General features: G+C 50.3%; 1 protein-coding gene across 4 annotated transcripts in view; it reads right to left on the bottom strand.

Annotated features, from left to right (window-relative positions):
* The window catches only part of TAOK3 (TAO kinase 3), a gene marked incomplete at its 5' end in the record, with an annotated part of 113,104 nt that continues 86,118 nt past the window's right edge, over positions 1-26,986 (bottom strand). For all 4 annotated transcript variants that reach the window (XM_080717651.1, XM_080717649.1, XM_080717650.1 and 1 more), the window contains 6 exons: positions 1-413; positions 1,764-1,946; positions 10,745-10,957; positions 14,073-14,312; positions 22,797-23,000; positions 25,992-26,120. In XM_080717651.1, coding sequence (XP_080573777.1) covers positions 252-413; positions 1,764-1,946; positions 10,745-10,957; positions 14,073-14,312; positions 22,797-23,000; positions 25,992-26,120 — 1,131 coding nt within the window. In that variant the 3' untranslated portion in view covers positions 1-251. The remainder of the gene's footprint in view (positions 414-1,763; positions 1,947-10,744; positions 10,958-14,072; positions 14,313-22,796; positions 23,001-25,991; positions 26,121-26,986) is intronic.

Raw genomic sequence — 26,986 nt, forward strand, 5'->3', positions numbered from 1 at the left:
GGAAGCTGACTCGGGGGAGGAAGGGGCCCCTGATGGAGTAAGAATAAACAGGCACTAGTCCGACACGGTGTCAGTAAGGGTGAGAGAGACTGAGAGCGGCGCCCGTTAAAAGGGGGATGTGGTTTTGCAGGGTCGGAATTTTTTTTCTTTTTTCTTTTCTTTCTTTCTTTCTTTCTTTCTTTCTTTCTTTCTTTCTTTCTTTCTTTCTTTCTTTCTTTCTTTCTTTTTGTAAATGGCAAAAAAATTTAATCTCATCTATAGTCCTCCTTAGGAAAATCTAATGTAACCAGATTCCCAAACCCCATTCTGAGGCTCTCCATGTCAAAAGTTTCAATCTCCCGCTCTTGCCTTTCCAGCAGGTGCTTGATCCTCTCGCTGCGTTCCTTCTGCAGGGCAGCCAGCTCCTCTTCAATCTGAAACACACACAGCCAGCGTCCTCAGGGGTCTCGCGGGCGCCGGCGCACGCAGGATACACGCGTGCACACCGGGACGCACGCGCACGCGGTCGACCGCCAGGGCTGGGGCAGCCCTGCCAGAAGCACCCTGCGTCGGATCCACGAGGCTGTGAGCCTGCGGCAGAAGTGCCCGGCCCCGGGGCGAGCAGAGCCAGCCCAGCCTGAGCCGGGCCGGCTGCTCTCCGCAGGACTCACGGCGGGCCCGATCCTCCTGGGTCGCCAGAAAATGAGTTAGTTCTAGGGCAGAAACTGGGAAAGCAGCCCGCTACATGGTCTCAGGGAAGAGAGTGCGTAGGACTGGCTGAGCAAATAGGCGCGCACCAGGCTGAGGTACTCGGGGCATCTTTTTTGTTTGTGGTACTAGGGGTTGAAGCTAGGGGTGTTCTATCTGTGAGCTATACCCCCAGCCCAACTTACTCCTCCTCCTATTATTATTATTAATTTGTGGTACTTGTGACTGAACCCAGGGGCATTCTACCTCTGAGTTACACCCCCAGCCCTATTTTTTATTCTTTATTTTAAAACAGGGCCTCGCTGAGGCTCACTAAATAGCTGAGGCTGGCTGCCAACCTGTGCTCCTCCTGTCTCAGCCTCCAAGTACCAGGATTACAAACGTGCGCCACCACGCCTCAATTTTATTTATTTACTTTTGCGGGTCTGGGGTTGGAACCCAGGGGCATTTGACCTCTGAGCTACACCTCTTGCCCCATCTTAAATTCTTTATTTTGAAATAGGGTCTCACTAAGTCGTGGAGGGCCTAAGTAGCGGAGGCTGTCCGCGAACCTTGATCCTCCTATCTCAGCCTCCCGACTGCTGGGATGACAAGCGGGCGCCACCGTGCCCGGCAATATTATTTATTCTGAAACAGGGTCTTGCTGAGAGTTTTACTAAGCTGTGCAGGCTGGCCTCAAACCCGCACTCCTCCTTTCTCAGCCTCCCAAGGACCGGGATTCCAGGCATGCACCACCAAACCTGGCTCACGATATCCTTTCTACTTTCATAGAACCCAGGACATCTAAAGCTCTGAACACTTCAAGTAGAACATCTATTGTGCACGGAAGCATCAGCCTATCTTCCTTTACTACTTATCTTAAATGCCCTGCTGGTAATTTCTGCATTTGGGCTTCCTGTGCTGTTGAGCGGGCCTGCTGTGAGCCCCTCCCTGGCAGCCACCCAGTGGCCCCCGTGAAGGCGGAGGGCTCCCCGGCTGGGCAGCGGGCAGGCTTGGGCAGCGGGCTGCGCCCATCCAGCGAGCCGCAGCCGGGCCGCCGCTCGAGCTCTGTGCTGGGCTGCCGCCCCGGCTCCTACCTTCTGCTCGAGATGTGCTCTGCGCAGAGACACCCTCTGCTCCAGCTTCTGGAGCTCGCGCTCGTGCTGCGCCTCCGTCTGCATCTTGATCTTGCTCTGGTAGGCGTTGAGCAGCTCCATTTCCTGCTGGAGCTGGAGCCTCAAGGCCTGGCATTCCGCCTCCTGAGCCTCGTCTAGCCGTAGCTGCGGGCACAGAAGACACACACGTCAAGGGGCAGCGGGGCGGCCCCCTCGGGAAAACCGGCCCCGGTACATCCAGAGTGGGGGGAGAACTGGGGAGACCGCCGAGGCCTACGGGGCGCGCAAACTCAGAAACACGGCGGGCGTCGGGAAGGTCCTGGCTCCAGCGAGTCCCGCGGACCTGGCGTGGACTCCAGGCCCGGGCCTAGAGCCACCGCCCGCAGAGGCCACTGGCCCGGCGCCTGGCCTCGCTCCATCTCGGCTGGTGCTATATACATATGAAATATATATATATATTTATTATATATTAATATTGCATATATATATGCAATACCAGGGATGGGACCCTGGGCCTCTCACACACCAGGTGGGTGCTCTACCCCTGAGCCACAACCCCGATGCCTCCCTGCTTTTTGTATTTGTGTACTGGGGATTGGACTCAGGGGGAGTCTACCTCCGAGCTGCACTGCAGGATCTATTTTATTTTGAAACAGGATCTCACCAAGTTGCTGAGAGCCCCGCTAAATTGCCGAGGCTGGCCTCAAACCTGCAATCCTCCTGTCTTAGCCTCTCAAATACTGGGATCCCAGGCCTGCACTGGCAAGCCTGGCTTGCTTTTTATTTATTTATTTATTTATTTATTTTAACTGAGGTTGGTGTGAGGATAAATAAAAATAACACAGACTCCCAGGCGTCAATCTTAATGCACATCAAGCATCGAATAGTCCCCATTACCATTATTTGGGCTTGGATAACGCCACTTTCATATTTAGATCTGTTTAATCATAAGGCTACAAAGCTATTTGGATATGCTTAGCTCTAAATAAATGAATCCAACAGCCTTTAAACATGAGGGCCGTTCCACAGTCCTGCCCTGTTCCCTTCAAGGAGTGCGGGATCCTGCTGGTGGTCATGCAAGATAACATGTAGCCAGCCAATTGAAATTCAAGTCAACACGCAGCCAGCCAATCGAAATTCAAGTGGCTCAAAGGCTCTTTCTCAAAGAGTACCTTGAAAAAATATATATATATATATGTATGTATTTGGTACTGGAGATTGAACCCAAGAATATTCTACTTCTGAGCTATACCCCCAACATTAATATATATTACATATATACATATGTTGTTTTTTATTTATTTTTATTTTTTTGGTGGTACTGGGGGTGGAACCCAGGGGCTTTCCACCTCTGGGCTATACTCCCAGCCCTTTTTTAATATTTTATTTGGAAACAGGGTCTCACAAAGTTGCTGAGAGCCTCACTAAGTAGCTGAGGCTGGCTTCAAACCCGTGCGATCCTCCTGTCTCAGCCTCCCAAGCGCAGGGATTACAGGCATGCGCCACCACGCCCGGCGTTATATATGTTGTTTTTTAAATATTTTTTAGGAAACAGTGTTTTTCTAGGTTGCAGAGCGTCTTGCTAAGTTGCTGAGGCTGGCTGCAAACCTGTGATCCTCCTGTCTTAGCCTGGAAAATACTGGGATTACGGGTGTGCGCCACCATGCCCAGCAGGTATCCTGATCATCTTGGAGAGCACGTTCTGGTTTACAGAAATGAGGTCCAGATTGTCAAGGTCGTCTGGTCAAGTTCCTTTGCGTCCCACAACACTTGAACTTTGTACTAGAGACCAGCATGCTCAGGCCTTGGCTGGTGAACCACCAGGCCAGCTTTCAGAGACACAAATCTCTTAACTCACAGAGTTGGAGGCTTTGGGCGTGAGCAGGTTCAGGGGTTCCCGGGTCCCCATCCTAGGCTTGGTCAGGCCCAGTTATAGCAGCTGAGGACTGTGAGCTGGGAACCCCTGAGCAAGACGGCTCGGCTCCCCCACGCTGGCCACACGCGCCCACACAGGCCACCAAGCCACGACGCTACTATCCACCTGCCTACTGTTGGTGACAATAATATCTTACAATATCCTGACTGAGAAGTGGCTTTTTGAAACATTAAATTAGAATTTTTTTAAGGAAGTGATTTGCACGGTGACTTCTTTAGTTTTTTTTTTTTTTCTGGAGAGATACGTTAGCGGGATTAAGAGAACATAAAAATAAATGATGTAATTATATTTTCAAGGTATCTTCTAATAATCCTAACCAACTTTCATTAAATTCCCCTAAAGAGGACAGATCACCCTCTTCTCATTTTTCCAGTGAGAAATGAAAGGAAGAGACCCTGGGGGTAAGGCAGCAGGAAGAGCCCTACTCACGAAGGGCCGAGAGTTCGTGTCCCCTGTGAGAGCCGTCCTCTTCATGGAAGGCTCATCACCAGTAAAGGGAAGAGAAGGGAAGCCAACCAACCTTCCTTCCTTCCTTCCTTCCTTCCTTCTTTCCTTCCCTCCCTCCCTCTCTTTCCTTCCCAGAGGCATTTTACCTCCAAACTATACCCCCAGCCCTTTTTGTTTCTTATCTGGAACAGGGTCTCACTAAGTTGTCGAGGCTGGCCTGGAACCCGTGACCCCCGTTTCAGCCTCTCAAGTGCTGGGATTACAAGTGCCTGGCCAGCCCTGTACTATTCTATTTATTTACGTTAGCGGCTATAAACCCCGAGTGAGGGGTGAGAGGCGTAGCCTACCGGTAGTACAGACCATCGAAACCGCTCCCATCTCGCTGGTTTCTGGCTGTCTACCATGTTGTCAGTAACTCTGTTCTATACCAGCTCTGACCGAGTCCCAGTGTAAGAGATCAGGGGATACCCCAGGCTTCGGTGTCGTCTCTGAAAGTTACACACGTCAAGTCCACCAAAGGTTTTATAAGAGAAGAGGGGCATCATGTCTGTCTGTCTCTCTTCCTCTCTCCCTTCCTTCTCTTTCTTTTTTTCTTTTTGATACTAGGGATTGAACTCAAGGACACTCTATTTCCAAGATACTCCCAGCCCAATTTAATTTTTAATATTTTTATTTTTTGTGGTACTGGGGATGGAATCCAGGGCATTCTACCTCAGAGCTATACCCTGAGCCCTGTTCCCTTCCCTTCTCCTTCCTTCCTTCCTTCCTTCCTTCCTTCCTTCCTTCCTTCCTTCCTTCCTTCCTTCCTTCCTTTAGCAGTACTGGCGATGGAACCCAGGGGTATTCTACCTTCAAGCTACACCTCCAGCCCTGTTTTTTACTTTATTTGGAAGCAGGGTCTCACTAAGTTGCTGAGAGCCTCACTAAGTAGCAGAGGCTGGCTTCAAACCTGTGTGATCCTCCTGTCTTAGCCTCCCAAATACTGGGTTTACAAGCCTGCGCCACCACGCCTGGCTCCAATTTTTTATACTTTATTTTGAAACAGGGTCTTACTGAGTTGTGAAGGGCCTCACTATTAGCTGGGGCTGTCTTTGAACTGCAATCCTCCTGTCTCAGCCTCCCAAATGCTGGGATTACAAGTGTGCAACACCATGCCTGGTTTATTCTTTATTCTGAAACAGGGTCTCACTAAATTCTGGAGGGCCTCACTTAAGTAGCTGTCTACAAACCACGATCCTCCTGTCTCAGCCTCCCAAGTATCGGGATTAGAAGCGTGCGCCACCACGCCTGGCTATTTATTTTTCATTTTGAAAAAGGGTCTAAGTTGCAGAGTACCTTGCTAAATTACTGAGGCTGCCCTTGAACTATGAGCCTCCCGGCCTCCCAAGTACTGGGATCATGGGCGTGCACTACCATGCCCTGCTACGTCTTTTTTCTACAATGGAAGAAAAGTAGAAGAAAAGGATACAGAAGAGGCAGAGAATAGAGTAGCAGCCAAGCACAGAGCCTCCCGCCAGACAGGTCCAAACCCCGGTCTTTTCGTAGAGCGCCACTGGGCAGGCAGACTCCGCCTTCATTCGCAGCTGTCTCGGGCTGTTCCGGCGCTGCAGGGGCAGAGTCGCTAGTCGTGGCAGAGACCTGTGGGCCACGAAGCTGGAAGCACTTACGAGCTGCCCCTTTGCAGAAAATGTGCCGGCTCCAGTAACTACTTCAAAGGAATTTCACAAAAATGAGATGAGGCCGGGCGTGGTGGCGCACGCTCGTCATCCCCGCGCTTGGGAGGCTGAGACAGGAGGATCGCGCAGGTTCGAAGCCAGCCTCAGCTACTTAGTGAGGCTCTCCGCACCTTAGAGAGAGCCTGTTTGCTAATAAAGTATAAAATAGGTCTGGGAGTGTAGCCGGAGGTAGAAAGCCCCTGGGTTTCACCCTCAGTACCACCAAAAAAAAAAAAAAAGAAAATAAAAAGAGATGAGAGTCGCCTACACATCATTTTTTAGGATGATGGCGGCACAAGTTGGTGGTCAGTACACGATGGCTACTAGTGCTCGCTCCTGCGTCTACCCCATCTCAGAAGAAAGGCCATTCCTTTCCTTTCTCTTCCTCCTCCTCCTCCTCCTCCTCTTTTTTTTTTTTTTTTTTTTTGTGTGTGTGTGTGTTTGTGGTACTGGGGATTGAACCCAGGGGTATTCGACCTCCAAGCTACACCTCCAGCTCTATTTTATTTTTATTATTTTTTGTTGTAGTACCAGGATTGAAGCCAGGGGTACTGTACCTCCGAGCTATACCCTCAGGCCAATTTTATCCCTTATTTTGAAACAGGGTCTAAGTTGCAGAGGCTGGCCCTGAACCTGCGACCCTCCTGTCTCGGCCTCCCAAATACTGTTATTACAAGCCTGTGCCACCAATGCCCAGTGTTTATTTTTTATTTTGAAACCAAGTCTCAGTAAATTGCATAGAGCCTACGTAGCTGAGGCTGGCCATGAACCTGCGACCCCCTCCTCTGTCTCAGCCTCCCAAATCCTGGGATTGGGAGCCCGTGCCACCGCGCCCCGGTCCTCTCTTTTTTTTTTCCTTTTTTTTTTTTTCTTTTTTGTGGTACTTGGGATAGAACCCATGGGCATCCTACCTCCGAGCGATACCTCAGCCCTATTTTTATTCTTTATTTTTTTGAAACAGGGCCTCACTGAGGCTGGCCGCGAACAGCAATCCTCCTGTCTCAGCCTCCCAAATGCTGGGATTACTCAAAGGTGACCCTAGAGCTACGATGGCTGCTGGTCCTGTTGGCTCCGTCTGACACACCAAGCACCCACTGGGCCCTTGCTGCACGCTGGGCATTTCGCAGGTGCTGAGCCTCGGATTAAGAGGACCCAAAGCCTCGCGCTGCCCGTCCCCACCACCGCTCCCTCTCTGCACGGCTCACACTGCGGCACCGCCGGCCTCCAGCAGCACTGGGCACCGCCGGGCGCCCTTCCCTTCTTGGAACCTTTCTCCTGTTTCTCAAGAGATTGCTTACACCGCCTGGGATTTTCCTCACCGTGTGGTTATTCCTTTTCCAGCTGGTCCCTACCTAAGGGATCTTTTTTTCCCCCCTCTCCCTGCAGTGCTTACTTATGGCAGGGACATTGAACTTAGGGGTAGTCTACCTCCAAGATACGCCCACAGCCCTACTTTATTTTTATTTTGGAACAGGGTCTTACTGAGTTGATGAGAGTCTCACTACTTGCTGAGATTATTCTACCAACTGTGATCCTCCTGTCTCAGCCTCCCAAGTACTAGAATTATAGGTGTGCGCCACCACACCAACTTTATTTTAAATTTTGAAACAGGGTCTAAGTAGCTGAGGCTGTCCTCAAACCTGCGATCCTCCTGTCTCAGCCTCCCAAGTGCTGCGATTACAAGTGTGCGGTGTGCCGCCACGCCCGGCCCTCCCACTTCCTTCTTAACATGCAGGTGTATGGCGCCATCATCTTATTATTCTGCTGAAACCAGACACCAGGAGTCATCCTTAAGCCCGACTCTCCACACTCAACCGTCACTAAGAGCTCTCTACCGCCTGCCTAGCTCTCAAACTTGGTCACGTCCTCCTTCACCCCGACTGCTACTCCCTCACGCCCGGGCAAAGCAGCGGCATCTTAAGAATCTCCTTACGGACGCTTTCTTCCTGGTGGTACTGGGGCTGGAACCCAGGGGCATCCCACCTCTGAACTACGCTGCCAGCCCTATTTTTTATTTTAATTTTTTTGGTATGGGGGGTTGAATCCAGAGGCATCCTGCCTCCAGGCTACATCCCCAGCCCAATTTTATTTTTATTTGGAAACAGGGTCTCTCTGGGTTGCTGAGCGCCTCGCTAAATTGCTGAGGCTGGCTTTGAACCTGGCTGGGATCATCCTGTCCCAGCCTCCCAAGTACTGGGATTACAAGCGTGAGCCATCATGCCTGGCTTTATTTTTATATTTGAAACAGGGTCTCCCTAGGTTTCTGAGAGCCTCACTAAGTTGCTGAGGCCGTCCTCGAACCTGCGATCCTCCTGTCTCAGCCTCCCAAACTCTGGGATTAGAGTCGAGCGCCACCACGCCGGCTTCCCTTATATCTGCTTTCGCCATCTCCCAGGCTGTCTCTGCGTGCTACCAAGGAAATGTTCAAAAATACAAATCTGACGCCAGGCCCCTGCTTAGTGCTTGGCTGTGGCTCCCACCGCTTTTAGGATACAGACAGACTCGGTCCAGCCCCGCTCGCCCCTCCAGCCTTAATCTCTTGCTGGTGACCTCCTGCTGGTTCTATTTCCAAACAGCACGGAGGTCCTGGGTTCGGACACGCTGTCGTCTTCTCACCTTCGCACGGGCAGCTCCTCCGTCTGGATGATGGGGCTGGGAAGGCCCGCCCGCCACGGCGCCGGCATCCCGCACCTCGCCTGCCATCACGCGGAGTCGCCCTACCCAAAGCCCTCTGCTCTTCTATAAAGCCCACGAGGACCTGACTGATGGCTGCTTTATTCCCCACAGCGTCCTGGGATGCCTGGGCCTGGCACTCAGCACCCCCCGGATGGATGGATTCATGAATGAATGCGTGGGCCAGCGCCCCTCCTCAGCCTACGTCCCGGTCAGAGACGCCCGGCACTGTCTGTCTGTGCGCACTGGGCTGAGCCCAGGTGTCCACCACTGACCTCCACCCTACCTCTGTATCCCCTGGTGAGCCGAGGAACGTCGTCTCACTTCCTAGTGTGTGTGTGTGTGTGTGTGTGTGTGTGTGTGTGGGTGCGCGTGCGTGTGTGGTGCTGGGGACTGAACCCAGGGCCATTCGACCTCCGAGCCACACCCCCTGCCCTTTCTATATATTTTGTTTGGCAAAAGGGTCTCACTAGGTCGCTGAGGCTGACTCTGAACCTGTGATCCCCGCCTCAGTCTCCCAAGTACTGGGATTCCCTTAAGTGATGGTGCAGCCACGGCCAGGGCCACTGAAGCCCTCGGCTTCTCATGCTGACGGGCCTTGCAGCCTCCGCCGTCCTCAGTGGGCGCCTTGGTTCTGGGCGCCGTGACAGGCTGCGCCCCGCCTGTGTCTCTGAGTATGCACCGAGCTTGGTCTATGGTGCTCGGCCCTCAGATGCCGGCGTCCACCAGACTCCCGGGTCTTTTCCCTCTCCAATTCCATCTCTCACCTCTAACGGGGTGTGTGTGTGTGTGTGTGTGTGTGTGTGTGTGTGTGTGTGTGTGTGTGTTAATAGGGATTGAACCCAGGTGCATTCTACCTTAGCCACATCCCCAGCCCTATTTTTATTTTTTAATTTTGAAACAGGGTTTCACGAAATTGCAGAGGGCCTCATTAAGTTGCTGAGTGAGGCTGAGGCTGGTTGTGAACCTGCGGGCCTCCTGTCTCAGCCTCCTAAGTACTGGGATTACAAGCGCGTGCCACCACACCCAGCGCTTTTATTTTTATTTTAAAACAGGGTCTCGCTGGGTTGCTGAGATCTCACTAGTTGCTGAGGCTGTCCTCAAACCTGCGATCCTCCTGCCTCGGCCTCCCAAGAACTGGGATTACAAATGTGCTCCACCACACCTGGCCAGAAAGGGGCACTTTGACCCCGGCTGTCCACCTGCCTTCCGTACGCTAGACCTTAGCCAAAGGGCCGAGAAGCCATCACTCGCTTTCCACAAAGGAGCACTTCCCGTCCCGCCACGGCGGCTGCTTATGGTTTCAGGATGCACCGGCCTCCCTCAGGCCTCTGGGTCTCTGCAGACACTGCGTCCTCGCAGGATTAACTGGTCCTCCCTGCCCTGCTTGGCTAACTAGTGCTCTTTTTCCTTTTTGGCACTGGGGATTGAACCCAGAGGTATTCTTCCTCGGAGCTATACCCTTAGCCCTATTTTATTTTTGATTTGAAACAGGGTCTCACCGATTGCAGAGCCTCATCACATCTGAGGCTGTCCTTAAACCTGTGGGCCTCCTGTCTCAGCCTCCCAAGTACTGGGATTACAGGCACGTGCCACCACACCTGGCTCTTTTTCTTTTTCTCTGGTTCTGGGGCCTGAACTCAGAGGTGTTGTATCTCTGAGCTACACCCTGAGCCCTATTTTATTTATTTGTTCGGTCTCACTAAGTTGCAAAGGGCCTCGCTAAATTGCTAAAGCTGGCTGCAAGCCAGTGATCCTCCTGTCGCAGCCTCCCACCACGCTCGGCTAATTATTATGAATCAGCTGCCCTCCTGGCTTGAGGACAGAGGCGTGGGGACAGAGACCCTTTGTCTAGCTAACTCAGCTCTGCCTCTGAGCCCCGCACAGTGCCGGGCAGGAGGCTCTGCGAGTTTATCGAGCGGACGTCTGTGTGCGCGCCCTCCTCGCCACCTCCTTCCCTGGGGCCGGGGTCAGTGACCGAGTGACCTCCTAGACCACCCGCGGGTGCTGCCGCAGGTCTGCGCAGCCCGGTCGGGACCCTCGGGCGAGCATCGCACGGCGGCTCCGGCTGCGTCCACTGCTGGGGTCTGGCGGGGCGCCAGTGTCCTGAGCGTGAGCGTCCTGGGAGGCAAAGCCGGTCAGGTTCTCTGGGCTCCCGGGCTCCGGCCGCTGGCGCCGCACCAGCCACTTACCGCTTGCGAGGCCATCATCTCGTTTATGCTCTGTTCATACTGCTCGGCCAAAATGGCGAGCTTTCGCGTCTGCTCGTCTTTTAGCGTCTTTAAGACTGTTTTGTGCTCATTCTTTGCAGTGACTTCCAACTGGTGATTCTTAAGTGCTTTATACTGTTTGGTCTGTACTTTGCAAGTGTCCTGAAACTGTTTTTTAATTTGCATTTCCATGGCCTGGGAGAAAAGGTGACAAAGAGAACAGAAAGAGGGGTCAGTGGGCAGCAAGGCCGTCCTGAGGGCGCAGTGGCCACCGGCTCCACGACCCGCGCTGCCGCGACACAGAGGGCGCAGAAGGAACTCTGAATTCACGAGCGGCCTCCAAGAAAACTGGACCATAACAAGAGAATGACGACGGTGGCAAACAGATCGCCGAATGTGGGCTTTTTAAAGGCTGGTGACCAATTTCCTAGTCAAAAGGTTTCATCGCCGATATCTTTAGTGCTTCCTACTGTTTGTTATTCCGCACGCGCGTACGCGCAGGTGTGTGAGTGCCATTTCCTCCATTTATTTATTTATTATTTATTTATTTACTTAATTTCTTGTGTGTGTGTGTGTGTGTGTGTGTGTGTGTGTGTGGTACTGGGGATGGAACCCAGGGGGCATTCAACTCCTGAGCTATATCCATAGCCTATTTATTTATTTATTTATTTATTTTTGTGGTGCTGGGGATTGAATGCAGGGGCATTCTACCTCCGAGCTACACCCCCAGCCCTATATCTATATCTATATCTATAACTATACAGATAGATAGATTTTTTTTTTTTAGTGGTACTGGGGGTGGAACCCAGGGGCTTTCTACCTCTGGGCTATACTCCCAGGCCTATTTTCTATTTTACTTGGAAACGGTCTCACTAAGTTGCTGAGAGCCTCACTAAGTAGCTGAGGCTGGCTTCGAACCTGTGCGATCCTCCTGTCTCAGCCTCCCAAGCGCGGGGATTACAAGCATGTGCTACCACGCCCCACAGCCCTATTTTATTTTTTATTCTTTATTTTGAAACAGGGTCTCACTAAGTTGTGGAGGGCCTAAGTAGCTGAGGCTCGTCGCAAGCCTGTGATCTTCCTGTCTCAGCCTCCCAAGTACTGGGATTGCAAGCCTGTGCCACCAGGCCCAGCTTGCTTGCTTATTTATTTATTTATTTATTTGGTACTGGGGGTAAAACCCAGGGACTTTTCTACCTCCGGGCTCTACTCCCAGACCTAGTTTATACTTTATTTGGAAACAGGGTCTCACTAAGTTGCTGAGAGCCTAAGTAGCTGAGGCTGGCTGTGAACCTGTGATCCTTCTGTCTCAGCCTCCAAAGTGCTGGAATTACTAGTTTGTGTCACCAAGCCTGGCTTATTTATTTATTGTGGTACTGAGGTGCATTCTGCCTCTAAGCTGCACCCCCAGCTGAATTTTATTTTATTTTTTTGAAACAGGGTCTTGCTAAGTTGCTGAGGCTGGCCTCCCAGCTGCAATCTTCTTGCCTCAGCCTCCTGAGCAGTGAACTTAAAGGCATGCACCGCCAAGGCCGGCTCATTTCCCCCCATTTCTAAGTGCGGGGCTGGTGTTAGAGAAGCAGATGTTCCTGCTTCGGTTTATATTCGGTGCTTCCCCGAGAAGCCGATGAAGGAGATTATCTGGACACTTCACATCCGGACCCATTTGCAAGAGAAAAGTGAGTTGGATGTTTCCCCACTAAGAGGTTGTGTTTGCACTGCGGCACGGAGGAGGAGGAGTGTCCGTCACGGTCCCTGTGCGCTTCGTGAGCGCTCCGAGGACTTCCGGTGACAGGGGTCTCTAACTGGACAGCGGAGGATTTGGCAGAAGAGGCCCCTGGCCAGTGACGGAGGCTGGCCTCAGGGCTGCGCTAACACTGGTGAAGCCTTCCTGACTCAGAACAGTGGCTCAGTACACAGAGCTTGTGAATCAGCCGTCTGCTAAAAGGGCTGGAGACTCGCGGCCAGAGGAATCTACCCCAAAGCTCCAGTGTGGGGCAGGGCAGGCCAGGCGCCTGTGGACGCCATCCGCTTCCCACGCCCATGACAGATATCACTGATAACTCACTCTTCCCTGAATGATGGTGTGTGTGTGTGTGTGTGTGTGTGTGTGTGTGTTACTGGACATTAAAATCAGAGGCATTCTACCTCTGAGCTACACTCTCAGCCCTATTTTATTTTTTATTATTATTATTTTTTTGAGGTGCTGGGGATTGAACCCAGGGGCGTTCTACCTCCAAGCTACACCCCCAGCCCTATTTATTATTATTATTATTTTTTAAATTTTTTTGCGGGTCTGGGGATGGAACCCACGGGCATTCAACCTCCAAGTTACAGCCCCTGCCCTATTTTTTATTCTTTATTTTGAAACAGGGTCTCATTGAGTTGCAGAGGACCTCACTAAGTAGCTGAGGCTGTCCGCGAACCGTGATCCTCCGGTCTCAGCCTCCTGAATGCTGGGATTACAAGTGTGCACCACCACGCCCGGCTCCTTATTTTTTAATTTCAAAACAGTTATTGAGGGTCTCGCTATGTTGTTGAGGCTGGCTTCGAACCTGCAATCCTGGGATGACAGGCATGCGCCCCCATGCCTGGCATTTCCTACTCAATCTGAATGTGGCTTTGAAGTCCTCAATACGTGCACCAGCACTCAAGGTCGCTACGACCAGTAGGACTTTCTTATTTTCTGGGATTACGATGGTAAATGGCTCTTGGTCTAATTTAATTTTAATTTTAATTATTTTTATTTTTTTGGTGGTACTGGGGTTCCTGGAAGCCCTTCTATCTCAGGGCTACACTTCCAGATCTATTTTATACTTTTTTATTTAGAAACAGGGTCTCTCAAGCCAGCGTGGCTGGCTTCAAACCTGCGCAATCCTCCTGTCTCCGCCTCCCAAGGGCGGGGATGACAAGCGTGCGCCACCACGCCCGGCTTGGTCTGATTTTAAAGAGCTCAGAGGAACGACACATGGGTTAGGAGCCAGGCTGAGGGATCCTGGTGTACAGTGGTGTCTGGGCCCACTCGGCCAGGCTTTCCTCCTGGAGATTATGAGCGTGAGGTGCTGGGGGTTGAACCCAGAGGCATTCAACCTCTGGGCTTTTTCACATCTCGTTTTGAAAGAGGCTCTTGCAAGGCCGCTGAGGGTCTAAGTTCTGCTCCTCAAACCTGTGACCCTGGCTACATCTGCGGTTCTGACTCGGTGGGCGAGGGGCTCAGCAAAGCGTGATTCCACCAGGCTGCCAGGCTCGCCGACAGTCCTGGCACGGGGGCCCCGTCCGGCCCGCAGCCCGGCAGCGCCTCTCCTCTTACCTTTAAGTTTTTCGGCTGTTGCCGGAGCTCCATGACGTGCTTCCTGTGCAGCTCCCTTTCCCGCCTCTTATTGTACTCCAGCTGGTTCTCCAGCTCCGTCTGGTGCTGCAGGCGGATGAGATCCATGCGGAGCTTCTGAAGCGTGTGCAGCTGCCTGTACTCCAGCTCGCGCGTGGACTCGTCGTGCCGGATCAGCATGGCGTGCTCCATCTCCTTCTGGGTCCTTTTTTTATTGAGTTCCTGCACTCAGGAACAGAAGGTAAACGGAGAGGTGAGTGGAGGGGGACGGGGAGGAAGACAGGGCCGAGGGAGGGCGGGCTGGCACCCAGCCGCCCTGCTGACTGGCTCTTCATCCAACCCACTAGCGTTTGCAGCATGACTTAGCGAGAGTAGATGAACGACCCCTTTGGGCTGTTCGCGAGCCCACCGCTTATTGGAGGGGCCCATTCACGGCAACTGCGACTGTGCTGTCTATAAAACGGGGTTAGCTTTTGTGTATGTGTGTTACTGGGAACTGAACCTCTAAGACAGGGGTATTCTAGCTCTAAGGTACATCCCCAGGCCTATTTTATTTTTTATTTTGTAATAGGTCTAAGTTGTTGAGGCTGGATTTGAACCTTTGACCCTCCTGCCTCAGCTTCCCAATTGCTGGGTTTATTTATTTTTTTTGGTGGCTCTTGGGGTGGAACTCAGGGGCTTTCTACCTCCGGGCTATACTCCAGACCTATTTTATCTTTTATTTGGAAACAGGGTCTCACTAAGTTGCTGAGAGCCTCACTAAGTAGCTGAGGCTGGCTTCGAACCTGTGTGATCCTCCCGTCTCAGACTCCCAAGCGCGGGGATTACAAGCGTGCGCCACCACGCCCGGCTTCAAATCCTGGGTTTATAATCATGTGCCACCATGCCCTGCTCAGTGGGATTAATTCTACCTCACTCCCCAGAGGCCTCTGTCTCTGGGCTCCAGCTCCAGCCCTATATTATTTTTTATTTGGAAACACGGTCTCACCAAATTGCCGAGAGCCTCACTAAATTGCCAAGGCTGGCTCTGAGCCCGTGATCCTCCTGTCTCAGCTTCCCAAGGACTGAGATTACCAGCATACGCCACCATGCCCAGATGCCGAGAACCCTGACTAGGTTACATATTGTGTGTCGGTCTAGAAGTCAATGTTTCTTCAGTTGAGATAGTGGTTCTCCACCCAGGCTGCCCATTCAAGTCATGAGAGGAGGTTGTTTAAACATAGGGTGCTTAGATCCCCAATCCTGAGATTCTGATCATTGATTCTGCTATTGAGTTTTATATTACATTTCCTGGCTTGGGCTTAAGCTAGCCCAAATGAATTTCAGTTAAGATGCAAACAACAAAATCGTAACACAGGGAAATAAGCTTATGTACAAATTTAAAAGGAAAGCGATCAGCGGTAGAAATGATAAATACAATAAAAGAGGTAAAGATTAGAGACTGTAACATTTCTGAAAAGGGGGGATTATTAGAGAGAGAAGTTTTGTTTTGTTGGTGCCTGTACTGAACTCAGCGGCATCCAACCTCTGAGCTCTGTCCCCAGTCCTTTTTATTTTTTATTTTGAAACAGGGTCTCACCATGTTGCTGAGGGCCTCAGTTAGGTTGCTAAAGCTGGCTATGAACCTATGATCTTTCTGTCTGAGACCCCAAGTACTGGAATTACAGACCTGTGCCAGCATGCCCAGCAAGGAGAAAGCTTTTTTTGTTGTTGTTACTGGAGATCGAGCCCAGGAGCATTCTATCTCTGAGCTACACCCCTAGTTCTACTTTTTTCCCTTTTTTTTTTTTTGTGTGTGTGGGGGGTACTGGGGTGGAACCCAAGGACTTTTTTGCCTCTGGGCTATACTCCCAGACCTATTTTATACTTTACTTGGAAACAGGGTCTCACTGAGTTGCTGAGAGCCTCACTAAGTAGCTGAGGCTGGCTTTGAAGCTGTGCGATCCTCCTGTCTCAGCCTCCCAAGCGTGGGGATTACAAGCACGCGCCACCATGCCCGGCTTTAAATTTATTTTTATTTATTTATTTATTTATTTTTTGTGGGTCTGGGGGATGGAACCCAGGGGCATTCAACCTCCGGGCTACACCCCCTACCCTATTTTTTATTCTTTATTTTGAAACCGGGTCTCACTGAGTTACGAAGGGCCTAAGTAGCTGAGGCTGTCTGCGAACCACCATCCTCCGGTCTCAGCCTCCCAAATGCTGGGATTACAAGCGTGCGCCACCACGCCCAGCTTTAAATTTATTTTGAAACGGGGCCTCACTAAGTTGCTGGGGTCCTCACTAGGTTGCTGAGGCTGACTTTGAACCTGCGACCCTCCTGTCTCAGCCTCCCAACTACTGGGATTACAGTGTGAATCACCATGCCCAACTAGGAGAATGCTTTCGAGCTGGACTTTACATAAGAATAGAATGCCTCTTCTCTCTGCCTGCATCCACTCTAGGAGAAAACACAAGCCATTTCTGCTCATAGAAATATGAGTAATGTGTACACTGGGGTGGTTGAGAAGGTCTTGCCGGCGCGGGCCCTCCATCCATCTGAAGGGAGGTCGCTGGAAGGAATCAGCCTCTAGGGCCAGAGCGCAGTCCCGGGCTATTCACGCATTCATTTCTTTGACAAGCACCTGCTGGGCGCCGTTGTGGGCACTGGTGTGTCAGGGGAGGGAACAAGCGCACCCCACGAGGGGCTTATTTTTAGTGCAGAAATATCCAAAGCGCAAACACAATTTGAATTCACTTCAAGGAATAAAGGATAACGGCCCGCCCATCTCCTGTGTTTTTTGCTTTATTTTTCCTCTTCACCTGGACCCCAGGCTCTTCCTCTTTTAAAGCTCATTAGCTGCCCCTGGGTGGTACCAAAGGGGAGTGAGCTCCTCCCTCCCCAGACCCGAGCCCTGGGATGGAGGACCCTTTCCCGGCCCCTGTGCCAATGTGTCCTCAGGTTCCAGGAGTCCCAACATGGAGCCTTTATACACCCAATCCGAGCAATATGAGAGATTTGTTTAAATCCTCAAACATGAATTTTTTTTTTTTTGTAATGGGGATTGAACCCAGGGCCATTCTACCTCTGAGCTACACCTCAGCCCTTTCTCTCTTTATTTCCCTTTCTCTCTTTCTTTCTTTCTTTCTTTCTTTCTTTCTTTCTTTCTTTCTTTCTTTCTTTCTTTCTTTGCAGTACTGGGAATGGAACCAGGGGCATTCTACCTTTGAGCTACACCCCCAGCCCTATTTTTTTTTTTTTTTTTTTTTTTGGGCACTGGGGTTCCTGGAAACCCTTCTACCTCCGGGCTACACTCCCAGACCTATTTTTATACTTTTATTTGGAAACAGGGTCTCTTAAGCCAGCTTGGCTGGCTTCAAACCTGCGCGATCCTCCTGTCTCCGCCTCCCAAGTGCGGGGATTACAAGCGTGTGCCACCATGCCTGGCCTAGTTGTTTTTTTTTTTTTTTTTTTTTTTGGTGGTTCTGGGTATGGAACCAGAGGCATTATACCTCCGAGTTATACCCCCAGCCCTATTTTTTATTTATTATTATTATTATTATTATTATTATTATTAGTAGTAGTAGTAGTAGTAGTAGTAGTACTGGGGATGGAATGCAGAGGCCTTCTACCTCTGGGCTACACTCCCAGCCCTATTTTTTTTAAAATATTTTATTTGGAAACAGGGATTCACTAAGTTGCTGAGAGCCTCACTAAGTAGCTGAGGCTGGCTTCGAACCTGTGCGATCCTCCTGTCTCCACCTCCCAAGCATGGGGATTACAAGCGTGCGCCACCACGCCCGGCACTTTATTCTTTTTTTTTTTGGTGGTACTGGGGGTGGAACCCAGAGGCTTTCTACCTCCAGGCTATACTCCCAGACCTATCTATTTTATACTTTATTTGGAAACAGGGTCTCACTAAGTTGCTGAGAGCCTCACTAAGTAGCTGAGGCTGGCTTCAAACGTGTGCGATCCTCCTGTCTCAGCCTCCCAAGCGTGGGGATTATAAGCGTGCCACAACGCCTGGCTTTATTCTTTATTTTAAAACAGGGTCTCACTTTGTTGCAAAGGGCCTGGCTAAGTAGCTGAGGCTGTTCACGAACCACAATCCTCCTGTCTCAGCCTATGAATCTAGTTTTTATAGTCTATTAGAAGAGCGAGAAAAACATGATACTGATCGTTTTTGCTTCAATCCATTCCTGTGACCTTCTTTTATTTATTTATTTGAGTGTGAGTGAGGTACTGGGGATTGAACCAACAGACATTCTACCTCTGAGCTGCCTCTTCAGCCCCATTTAGTTTTTTTTATAAATTGCTGAGGCTGGCCTTGAGCCTCTGATCCTTCTGTCTCAGCCTCCCAAGGACTAGGATTACAGGCCTGTTCCACGACACCCAGCTCGTTCTTTTTATTTTTAATTTACATATCTGAGTTGCTGAGGTGGGAGGTGTTCAGCTGCCTATGTATTTTTTTTATGTATGGTGCTAGGGACTGAAACCAGAGGCATTCTACCTCTGAGCCACACCCCCAGACCTATTTTATTTTGCACTTGGAAATAAGGTCTTGCGAAGTTGCTGAGGCTAGCTCTGAACCTACAATTCTCCTGTCTTAGTGTCCCAAGTACTGAGGTCATAGGTGCTCAGCACTACGGTCTGTGAGCTGCCTTACTGTGGTACTGGGATGGAACCCGGGGCACTCTACCTGCGAGCTATGCCCCCAGCTCTATTTTCTTTTCTTTTTTTGGGGGGTGGGTTTGGGGATGAAACCAAGGGCATCTGACCTCTGAGCTACACCCCCTGCCCTATTTTTTATTCTTTATTTTGAAACAGGGTCTTACTAAGTTGCCGAGGGCCTCACTAAGCAGCTGAGGCTGTTCTTGAACCGTGATCCTCCTGTCTCAGCCTCCCGAATGCTGGGATTACAAGCGTGCGCCACCACGCCCGGCTTTATTTTTCTATTCTTTATTTTGAAACAGGGTCTTGCTGAGTTGCAAAGGGCCTAAGTAGCTGAGACTGTCCTTGAACCCGGACCCTCCTGTCTTAGTCTCCTGAATGCTGGGATTACAAGCGTAAGCCACTGCACCTGGCTGCCTATAATATTTTAAAGAGGGGTCTTTTTTTTTTGTCTTCTTAGACTGGGCATCGAACCCAGAGTGGTGCACTTGCCAGGCAAGTGGTTTGCCACTGAGCTACATCCCAGCCCTGCCTATAATAAATAAATAAATAAATAAATAAATAAATAAATAAATAAATAAAATAAATTATATTGTGGTACTGGGGATAGAATCCAGGGGCTTTCTACCCCCAGGCTATACTCCCAGACCTATTTTATATTTTATTTGGGGACAGGGTCTCACTAAGTTGCTGAGAGCCTCACTAAGTAGCTGAGGCTGGCTTTGAACCCGCGCCATCCTTCTGTCTCAGCCTCCCAAGTGCGGGGATTACAAGCGTGCGCCACCACGCCCGGCTCTATAATATTTTAAGCAACAGGAAAAAAAAAACATTATTCATTTTAAATGACTTCAGTGCAATACCTCTTGTAAAGTGTGCTTCCAATTTGTTTATTTAGATAGTTTTAATTTTTGTGGTACTGAGGATTGAACCCAGGGGCTTAACTCCAAGCCACAACCCCTTCCCAGCTCTTTTAATATTTTTTGTTTTCGAACAGGGTCTCACGAGGTTGCTGAGAGTCCTGCTTCTTTGCTGAGGATGTCTTTGAACCTGCCATCTTCCTGCCTCAGCCTCCCATGGGCTGGGATTACAGGCATGTACCACCCTACCTAGCTTATTTATTTTGTGAGATAGGGTCTCACTGTGTTCCCCGGGTTGGTTCAAATTCCTGGACTCAAATGATCTGTCGCCTGGGTCTCCCGAGTAAGCTGGGACCACGGGCGCATGGCGGTATGCTTAGCTATTAATTTTTTTTTTTTTTTTTTTTTTTTTTTTTTTGGTACTGGAGATGGAACCCAGAGGCGTTCTACTTCCAGGCTACACCCCCGACCCTATTTTTTTTTTATTCTTTATTTTGAAACAGGGTCTCACTGAGTTGCAAAGAACCTCACTAAGTAGCCGAGGCTGGCCACGAACCGCGATCCTCCTGTCTCAGCCTCCCGAATGCTGGGATGACGAGCGTGCTTGCGACACCTCTGCACCCACGTGCCTCTCAGACAACGTCCCCGGGGTAAGATGTGGTTTCTGGCCTCGGTCCCCTCCTTGGGACTACACTCCAGAGGTACTCTAAGGTCCAGTGGGAGCGGTGTTGGCTTCTTTCAAGGCAGCTGATCTTAGTGACAATTTTTATACTTATGACCATGGATTATTGAGGTTGAGTATAAGCTAGAGTTCAAACATCCATCTATCTGTCTGTCTGTCTGTCTGTCTGTCTGTCTATCTATCATCTAATTTATCTATCATTTAGATACTGGTACTGGGTATTCAACCCAGGGGCATTCAACCTTTTAGCTATACCTCAGACTTTTAATTTTTTTTGTTTTGACACAAGGGTCTTGCTACCTTGTCCGAGGCTGGTCTCGAAACTGGGTCCTCCTCTCTCAGCCCCCTGAGTACTAGGATTATAGGTGTGTATGGTCATGCCTGGCTGGATTCAAATGTTTATTTATTGACTGACTGATACTGGGGAGTGAACCGAGGGGCAGTCTACCTTTGAGCCACACCTCCAGCCCTATTTATTCTTTTATTTTGAGACGGGGTCTCACTAAGCCGCAGATGGGCTCACTAAGTTGCCGAGGCTGGCGGTGAGGCTGCCATCCTCCTGTCTCAGCCTCCCAAGTACTGGGATTACAAGCGTGCGTCACCACTCCCGGTTTACTTTTGGTTTTGAAACAGGGTTTCGCTAGGTGCCGAAAGCCTCACTCAGTTGCCGAGACTGGTCTGGAGCCTGCGGTCTTCCTGTCTGAGCCTCCCAAGCGCTGGGATTGCAGGCGTGCACCACCGCCTGGTTTATACCCTCCAGTTTTTGCTTTGAGAAATGACTCCACTCTTTCTCCAATCAGAGGGACTCTTGAGTGAAGGGCAGGCACGGTTCCCAGTCAGGTTATCTCTGTAGAATTCTGAATTTTACAGAAATGACAGAAAGATGAGAAATGCCCAGGGGAGGTGCATCCACGCAGTAGGGCTCCGAGGACGGTCATCGGCTCTTGGCTTCTATGGCATGGACATCGTCTTCCCAGTGAGGGTTCTCCATCTTTTCCAGCTCTGTTCTGCTCTGTCACCTGCCCCGTATCCTTCTGGTAAATTCCTCTCCATGCTTAAGTCAGCCAGAGTTTGTTCCTATTTTGTGCAAGTCAAATAACCCCACTGACACAAAAGCAATTTCATTTTTGAAAAGTCAAGAGTCATAATCGGATGTATACTTGGACAAAATATCTGTAGTAATAGATGTCAAGCGAATGGCTGACTGTCTCAGGGCAGAGACTGGGGGGGATGGCCCAATGGAGAAGCAGAGAAGTGGGTGATGCTGGCGAAAGGGGACAGCATTTCAGTTATGCGAGGTGAATGGTCTCCGGAGACCCAGTGTGGAGCATGGTGACCACAGTTAACAACAGTGGACTGCACGCTTGAGATTTGCTAAGGGGACGACTCTTAGATCTTCCCAACACACACACGCACACAGTAGGCACAGATAATGGACATGTTAATTAGCTTAAAGCTCGTGATCATTTTATAGTTGGCATATATATCAAAATATCAAGTTGTATACCTTAAATACGTACAGTTTTCTCCCTCCCTTCCGTCTGTCCTTCTGTACTGGGGATTGAATTTGCGGGCATTCTACCGCTGAACTATACCCCCAGCCCATTTTTTATCTGTTATTTGGAAACAGGGTGCCAATTTTTATTTGTTATTTGGAAACATGGTCTTACTAGGTTACCGAGCCTCGCTAAATTGCCGAGGCTGTCCTTGAACCTGCAATCCTCCTGTCTTAGCCTCTCAAGTACTGGGATAATAAGCATGGCATAACCATGATCATCTGATGCACTAATGAGAGAGAGAGGGAGAGAGAGAGAGAGAGAAGATGGGAGGGGAGACTGCCTCCTTCCAGCCCTTTTAGGACTATATACCTAGTACTCTTTTCTTTTGTGGTACTGGGAGCTGAATCCAGGGGTGTGCTCCCTCTGAGCTACACCCCCAGTCCTTTTTACTTTTTCTTTTGAATATGGGCCTCACTAAGCTGCTGAGGCTGGCTTCCAACCTGCATCCTCCTGTCTCGGCCTCCCGTACCCTGGGACTGCGGGCCTGCGCCCCAGCGCCCGGCCTGTGCCCGCGATCAGGGACATGCCTGCTCCCGCACCTCATCGCCAGACTAATTCATCTGTCTCCTGCCTGTCTGTCTCTCCTCCTGGGTTTAAGGCCACTTGCAGGCAGGGTGTGTGTCTGCCCGGCAGCCCTGGCGTGGAGCGCAGCAGCGCCTGGTACAGAGGAGCCTCTCGGAGCGCCATGGCCGCGCCGTGGCTCAAGGAATGCATCCCAGAGCACCGTACTGTTATTTACGTGTTTTGTGTAGAGTCGCAGAAATACACGTCCTTGACAAGCAGGCTGAAAGCAACAACTCCCTGTTCTACTTCCTACTGTGTGATGTGGCTGATAAAAGGTGCGCATTCAAATTTCATTACGTTTATTCCCTGCCAGTGGGTTTTCTCTCCCCAGCGGCGGCCGCTCACCTGCCCGGCCCGCCCGCCGCCCTCCGCCCGCTGCGCCGCGGTAAATACCTCCCGGATGTTCTGCTGCTCCACCTCGTGCCGCTTGATCGTTATCTTCCGCTTGAAGCAACGACAGTTCTTGTCGTAGTACAGTCTCTGCTGCGTGAGAAGGTGGGCTTCCTCTTCCGCCTGCGTATGCTGGAGGTTCTCTTTATGCTTGGATATCCGCTCCTGCTTTTCTTTCTTGGGTGTGCTATGGTCCTCATTCATTTCCTTTCAAAAGAAAACAAGGCCGAGCCGGTCTCGTGAAAAACCAACCAACCCACCCGGGCGATGTAACAGGACCCATATAACAGCCCCATATAACAGCTCGTGGCGACTACAGAATACAATACTGGGAACGCAAATTAAGTATTGAAAGGCGTGGCGCCAGCTGGGCATGGTGGTGCGCGCCTGGAATCCCAGAACCTGGGGGCTGAGACGGGAGGATCACAGATTCTAGGCCAGCCTGGGCAGTGTGGCGAGACTCTCGGCAACCTAGCGAGACCCTCTTTTTATTGTGTGTGTAGTATCGGGGATGGGGCCCAGGGGCGTTCCATCTCTGAGCTACACCCTCAGCCCTTTTTATTTTGAAACGGGGTCTCACTAGGTTGTTGAGAGTCTCACCACTGTTGCTGAGGCTGGCTGTGAATCTGCGATCCCCCTGCTTGAGACCCCGTTTAAAAAAAAAAAAAAAAAAAGAAAAGCCAGGCCTGGTGGACCACACATGTACTTTGGAAGCTGAGACAGGAGGACTGCAGGTTCTCGACAGCCTCGGCCACTCAGCAAGACTCTGTTTCTACATAAAAAGAATAAAACAGGGCTGAGTTATAGCCTGAGGTAGAAGGTCCCTGGGTTCTACCCCCAGTACCACACACACACACACACACACACACACACACACGGCTGTGGGGTGTAGCTCAGAGGTAGAATATTCTGGTTCAACCCATAGTCACACACACACACACACACACACACACACACACACACACACACACACACACAGCAAGTTTATGGCTCTCATAAACCTAGTAAGGCCCCGTTTCAAAACACACCCGTTTCTGAGGGTGTAGCTCAGAGGAATGCCCTGCATTCAATTCCTAATATCATCACCCCCAACTCCAAAAAAAAAAAAAAAAAAGAAAAAGAAAAAGAAGCTGGGCGTGGTGGCGCACACTTGTAACCCTCGTGCTTGGGAGGTGGAGACAGGAGGATCGTGCAGGTTAAGAGACCCTGTTTCAAAAAAAAAAAAAAAAGTATGAAATAGGTCTGGGAGTGTAGCCCGGAGGTAGAAGGGCTTCCAGGAACCCCAGTACCACCAAAAAAAGGAAAGAAAAAGAAAAGAAAAAACCTCTTACTGAAAAGTGCAGGCAAGCTCTGTGATCCAGCACTACCCTCTGCTCTAATAACAAGCCAAGGCTCAGAGGAACCGGAGAGTCAGCCTCCTCCACCGGGCTGGCTCTCTACACCCTAGTTTTCTAGACCCGGTAACGTCAGGGATTCTCCGCATTCGGCCATGCTGGATGAAGTGTCCTTCTGTCGAGTCCGACAATTTCCCTGCTCACCTGGGCAGGGAGAACATCCTGAGCCCCCTACCCCAGCCCACTGGCTCTCTCTTTCCAAGAAACGAGTTCAAGTGGCACCCTGGCGTCCTGTCTTGCGAACCTACCCATCAGAAGGTGAGTTCCAAGTGCACAATTTCATACAGTAAAGGCCCCACAGTGAATGTTTTGAAAGCTAATGTATCTAGTAAGGCTACAGATAAGAAATTCTCAGCTATTGAGAAGGAACGTCTATGGCCGTGCACAGTTCAGATGTAAGTCCTAGAAAGAAGAGTGGAGGGAATGTGAGCTTTTTCACGACAGTGTAGTTCTCCCGGGGCCTAAGTCCAGGTGTCCCCAACTGAATATTCAGGAGCGGTGTTTGAGCTAAGGTCCTTACAAGGAAGAGGGGTAGAAGGGAGCTGGGAGGAACGTGGGCATGGAGGCCCTGGGGAGGAGGACGTCCTGGGGGAGGAGGCAGTAGTGCCAGGCCCCTGGGAAGGGAGGAGCTTGGCACACTTGGGGAACTGAAAGGTGGGGCTGTGGCTGCCACGGCCCGTGCGGGCCTGCGACCCTGGGGAGGCAGAGGGTCTGGCAGACCACTGAGGGGCACTGAGGGTCGTGATCCGTCCTAAGCGCAAAGGGAAACCAACGCCGCTTGAAAGCAGGGCTGACGCGACTGGACTTGTGTTCTCAAGTGTGGAGAAGAAGCTGGAAGCGGGCAAGAATGTGGCAGAGTTAGAACAAGGGGCCTAGAAACGTGAGCCCTAGACCGGCCACATCGGTACGGCATGGGAACTTGTTGGAAACGCACGTTTTCTTTCTTTTGGTGGTACTGGGGTTCCTGGAAACCCTTCTACCTCCGGGCTACACTCCCAGACCTATTTTTATATATTTTTTATTTGGAAACAGGGTCTCTTAAACCAGCGCGGCTGGCTTTGAACCTGCGCGATCCTCCTGTCTCCGCCTCCCAAGCACGGGGATGACAAGCGTGCCCACCACGCCCGGCGTGTTTTCTTTCCTTTTTTTTTTTTTTTTTTTTTGTGGTGAACCCAATGGCATTCTACCTCTGAGCTATACCCCCAGCGCAATTTTAAATTTCATAAGAGGGTCTCACTAAGTTGCAGGGGCCTCGCTAAGTTGTTGAGGCTGGTCTTGAACCTGTGGTCCTCCTGTGTCAGTCTCCCAAGCACTGGGAGTACAGGTATGCGCCACCACGCCAGGCTAGAAACACACATTATTTATTTATTTATTTATTTATTTATTTATTTATTTATTTATTTATTTATTTATTTATTTATGTGGTACTGGGGTTCCTGGAAGCCCTTCTACCTCTGGGATACACTCCCAGACCTATTTTTACATTTTAATTTGGAAACAGGGTCTCCTAAGCCAGCGCGCGTGGCTGGCTTCGAACCTGCGCGATCCTCCTGTCTCCGCCTCCCAAGCGCGGGGATGACAAGCGTGCGCCACCGCGCCCGGCAGAAACACACATTTTCGAACTCTATGCCCAGGCCCATCGAGTCAGAGACTCTAGAGATGGGTTAGCCGTCTGCGTCCATGGCACTGCGGGTGCTGATGCCATGTTTGAGCCTGGGGAGGGCATTGATGACAGGGCAAGAGGCATCCGTCATTTAAGTCCCGACCAGTGCGCAGCAACGCGCCTGAACACTGGCACCCTTACCTCTTTTATTTTTTCCTTACAAATTTTATACTGCTTCTTCTGACTTTCTAAGAAAGTTGTCAAGTCCTTCTTCTGCTGGGCCAAGATCTGCTGCTGGAACTTCTTCTCATCTGCTGCGGCCACCTTTGCCTGGTAAAAAACAAAACAAAACAGATGACAGGGACGCACCTGCTGACCCCACTTCCACAGAGCTCAGCTGGCTACTTCTCCAGCACGGGCACAGTCTGTAAGTGCTGAGGAATGTGTTTTTAAACAAATAACGATAGCCGGGCGTGGTGGCTCACGCTTGTCATCCCCGCACTTGGGAGGCAGAGACAGGAGGATCGCGCAGGTTCGAAGCCAGCCGCGCGCGCTGGCTTAGGAGACCCTGTTTCCAAATTGAAATGTAAAAATAGGTCTGGGAATGTAGCCCGGAGGTAGAAGGGCTTCCAGGAACCCCAGTACCACCAAAAAAAAAAAAAAAAAAAAAAAAAAGAGACCCTGTTTCCAAATAAAAAAGCATAAAAATAGGTCTGGGAGTGTAGCCCGGAGGTAGAAAGAAGGGCTTCCAGGAGCCCCAGTACCACCAAAAAAGAAAAAACCAAAACCAAAACCAAAAAAAAAAAACAAATAAATAATGATAAACAAAATAAATGTCTTCTATGACTCACTTGAATTTTGTGTGTGTGTGTGTGTGTGTGTGTGTGTGTGTGTGTGTGTGTGTGTGGTACTGGGGATTCAACCAGGGACACTCAACGCTTGAGTTGTGCCCCCAGCAATATTTTATATTTTATAAGTATAAAATAAACTTATATATTATATTTATATTTACATATTACAAAGTTATTTTTATTTTTGTCTCGTGCTACTGGGGATTGAACCTAGGGGCATTCTACACAGGAACTATACTTTTAGATCTATTTCTCTTCTTATTCTTATTTATTTATTTATTTATTTATTTATTTTTTGCAGGTCTGGGGATGGAACCCAGGGGCATTTGACCTCTGAGCTACACA

The sequence above is a fragment of the Muscardinus avellanarius genome, assembly GCF_963383645.1.
Source record: "Muscardinus avellanarius genome assembly, chromosome: 21".
Lineage (NCBI taxonomy): Eukaryota > Metazoa > Chordata > Mammalia > Rodentia > Gliridae > Muscardinus > Muscardinus avellanarius.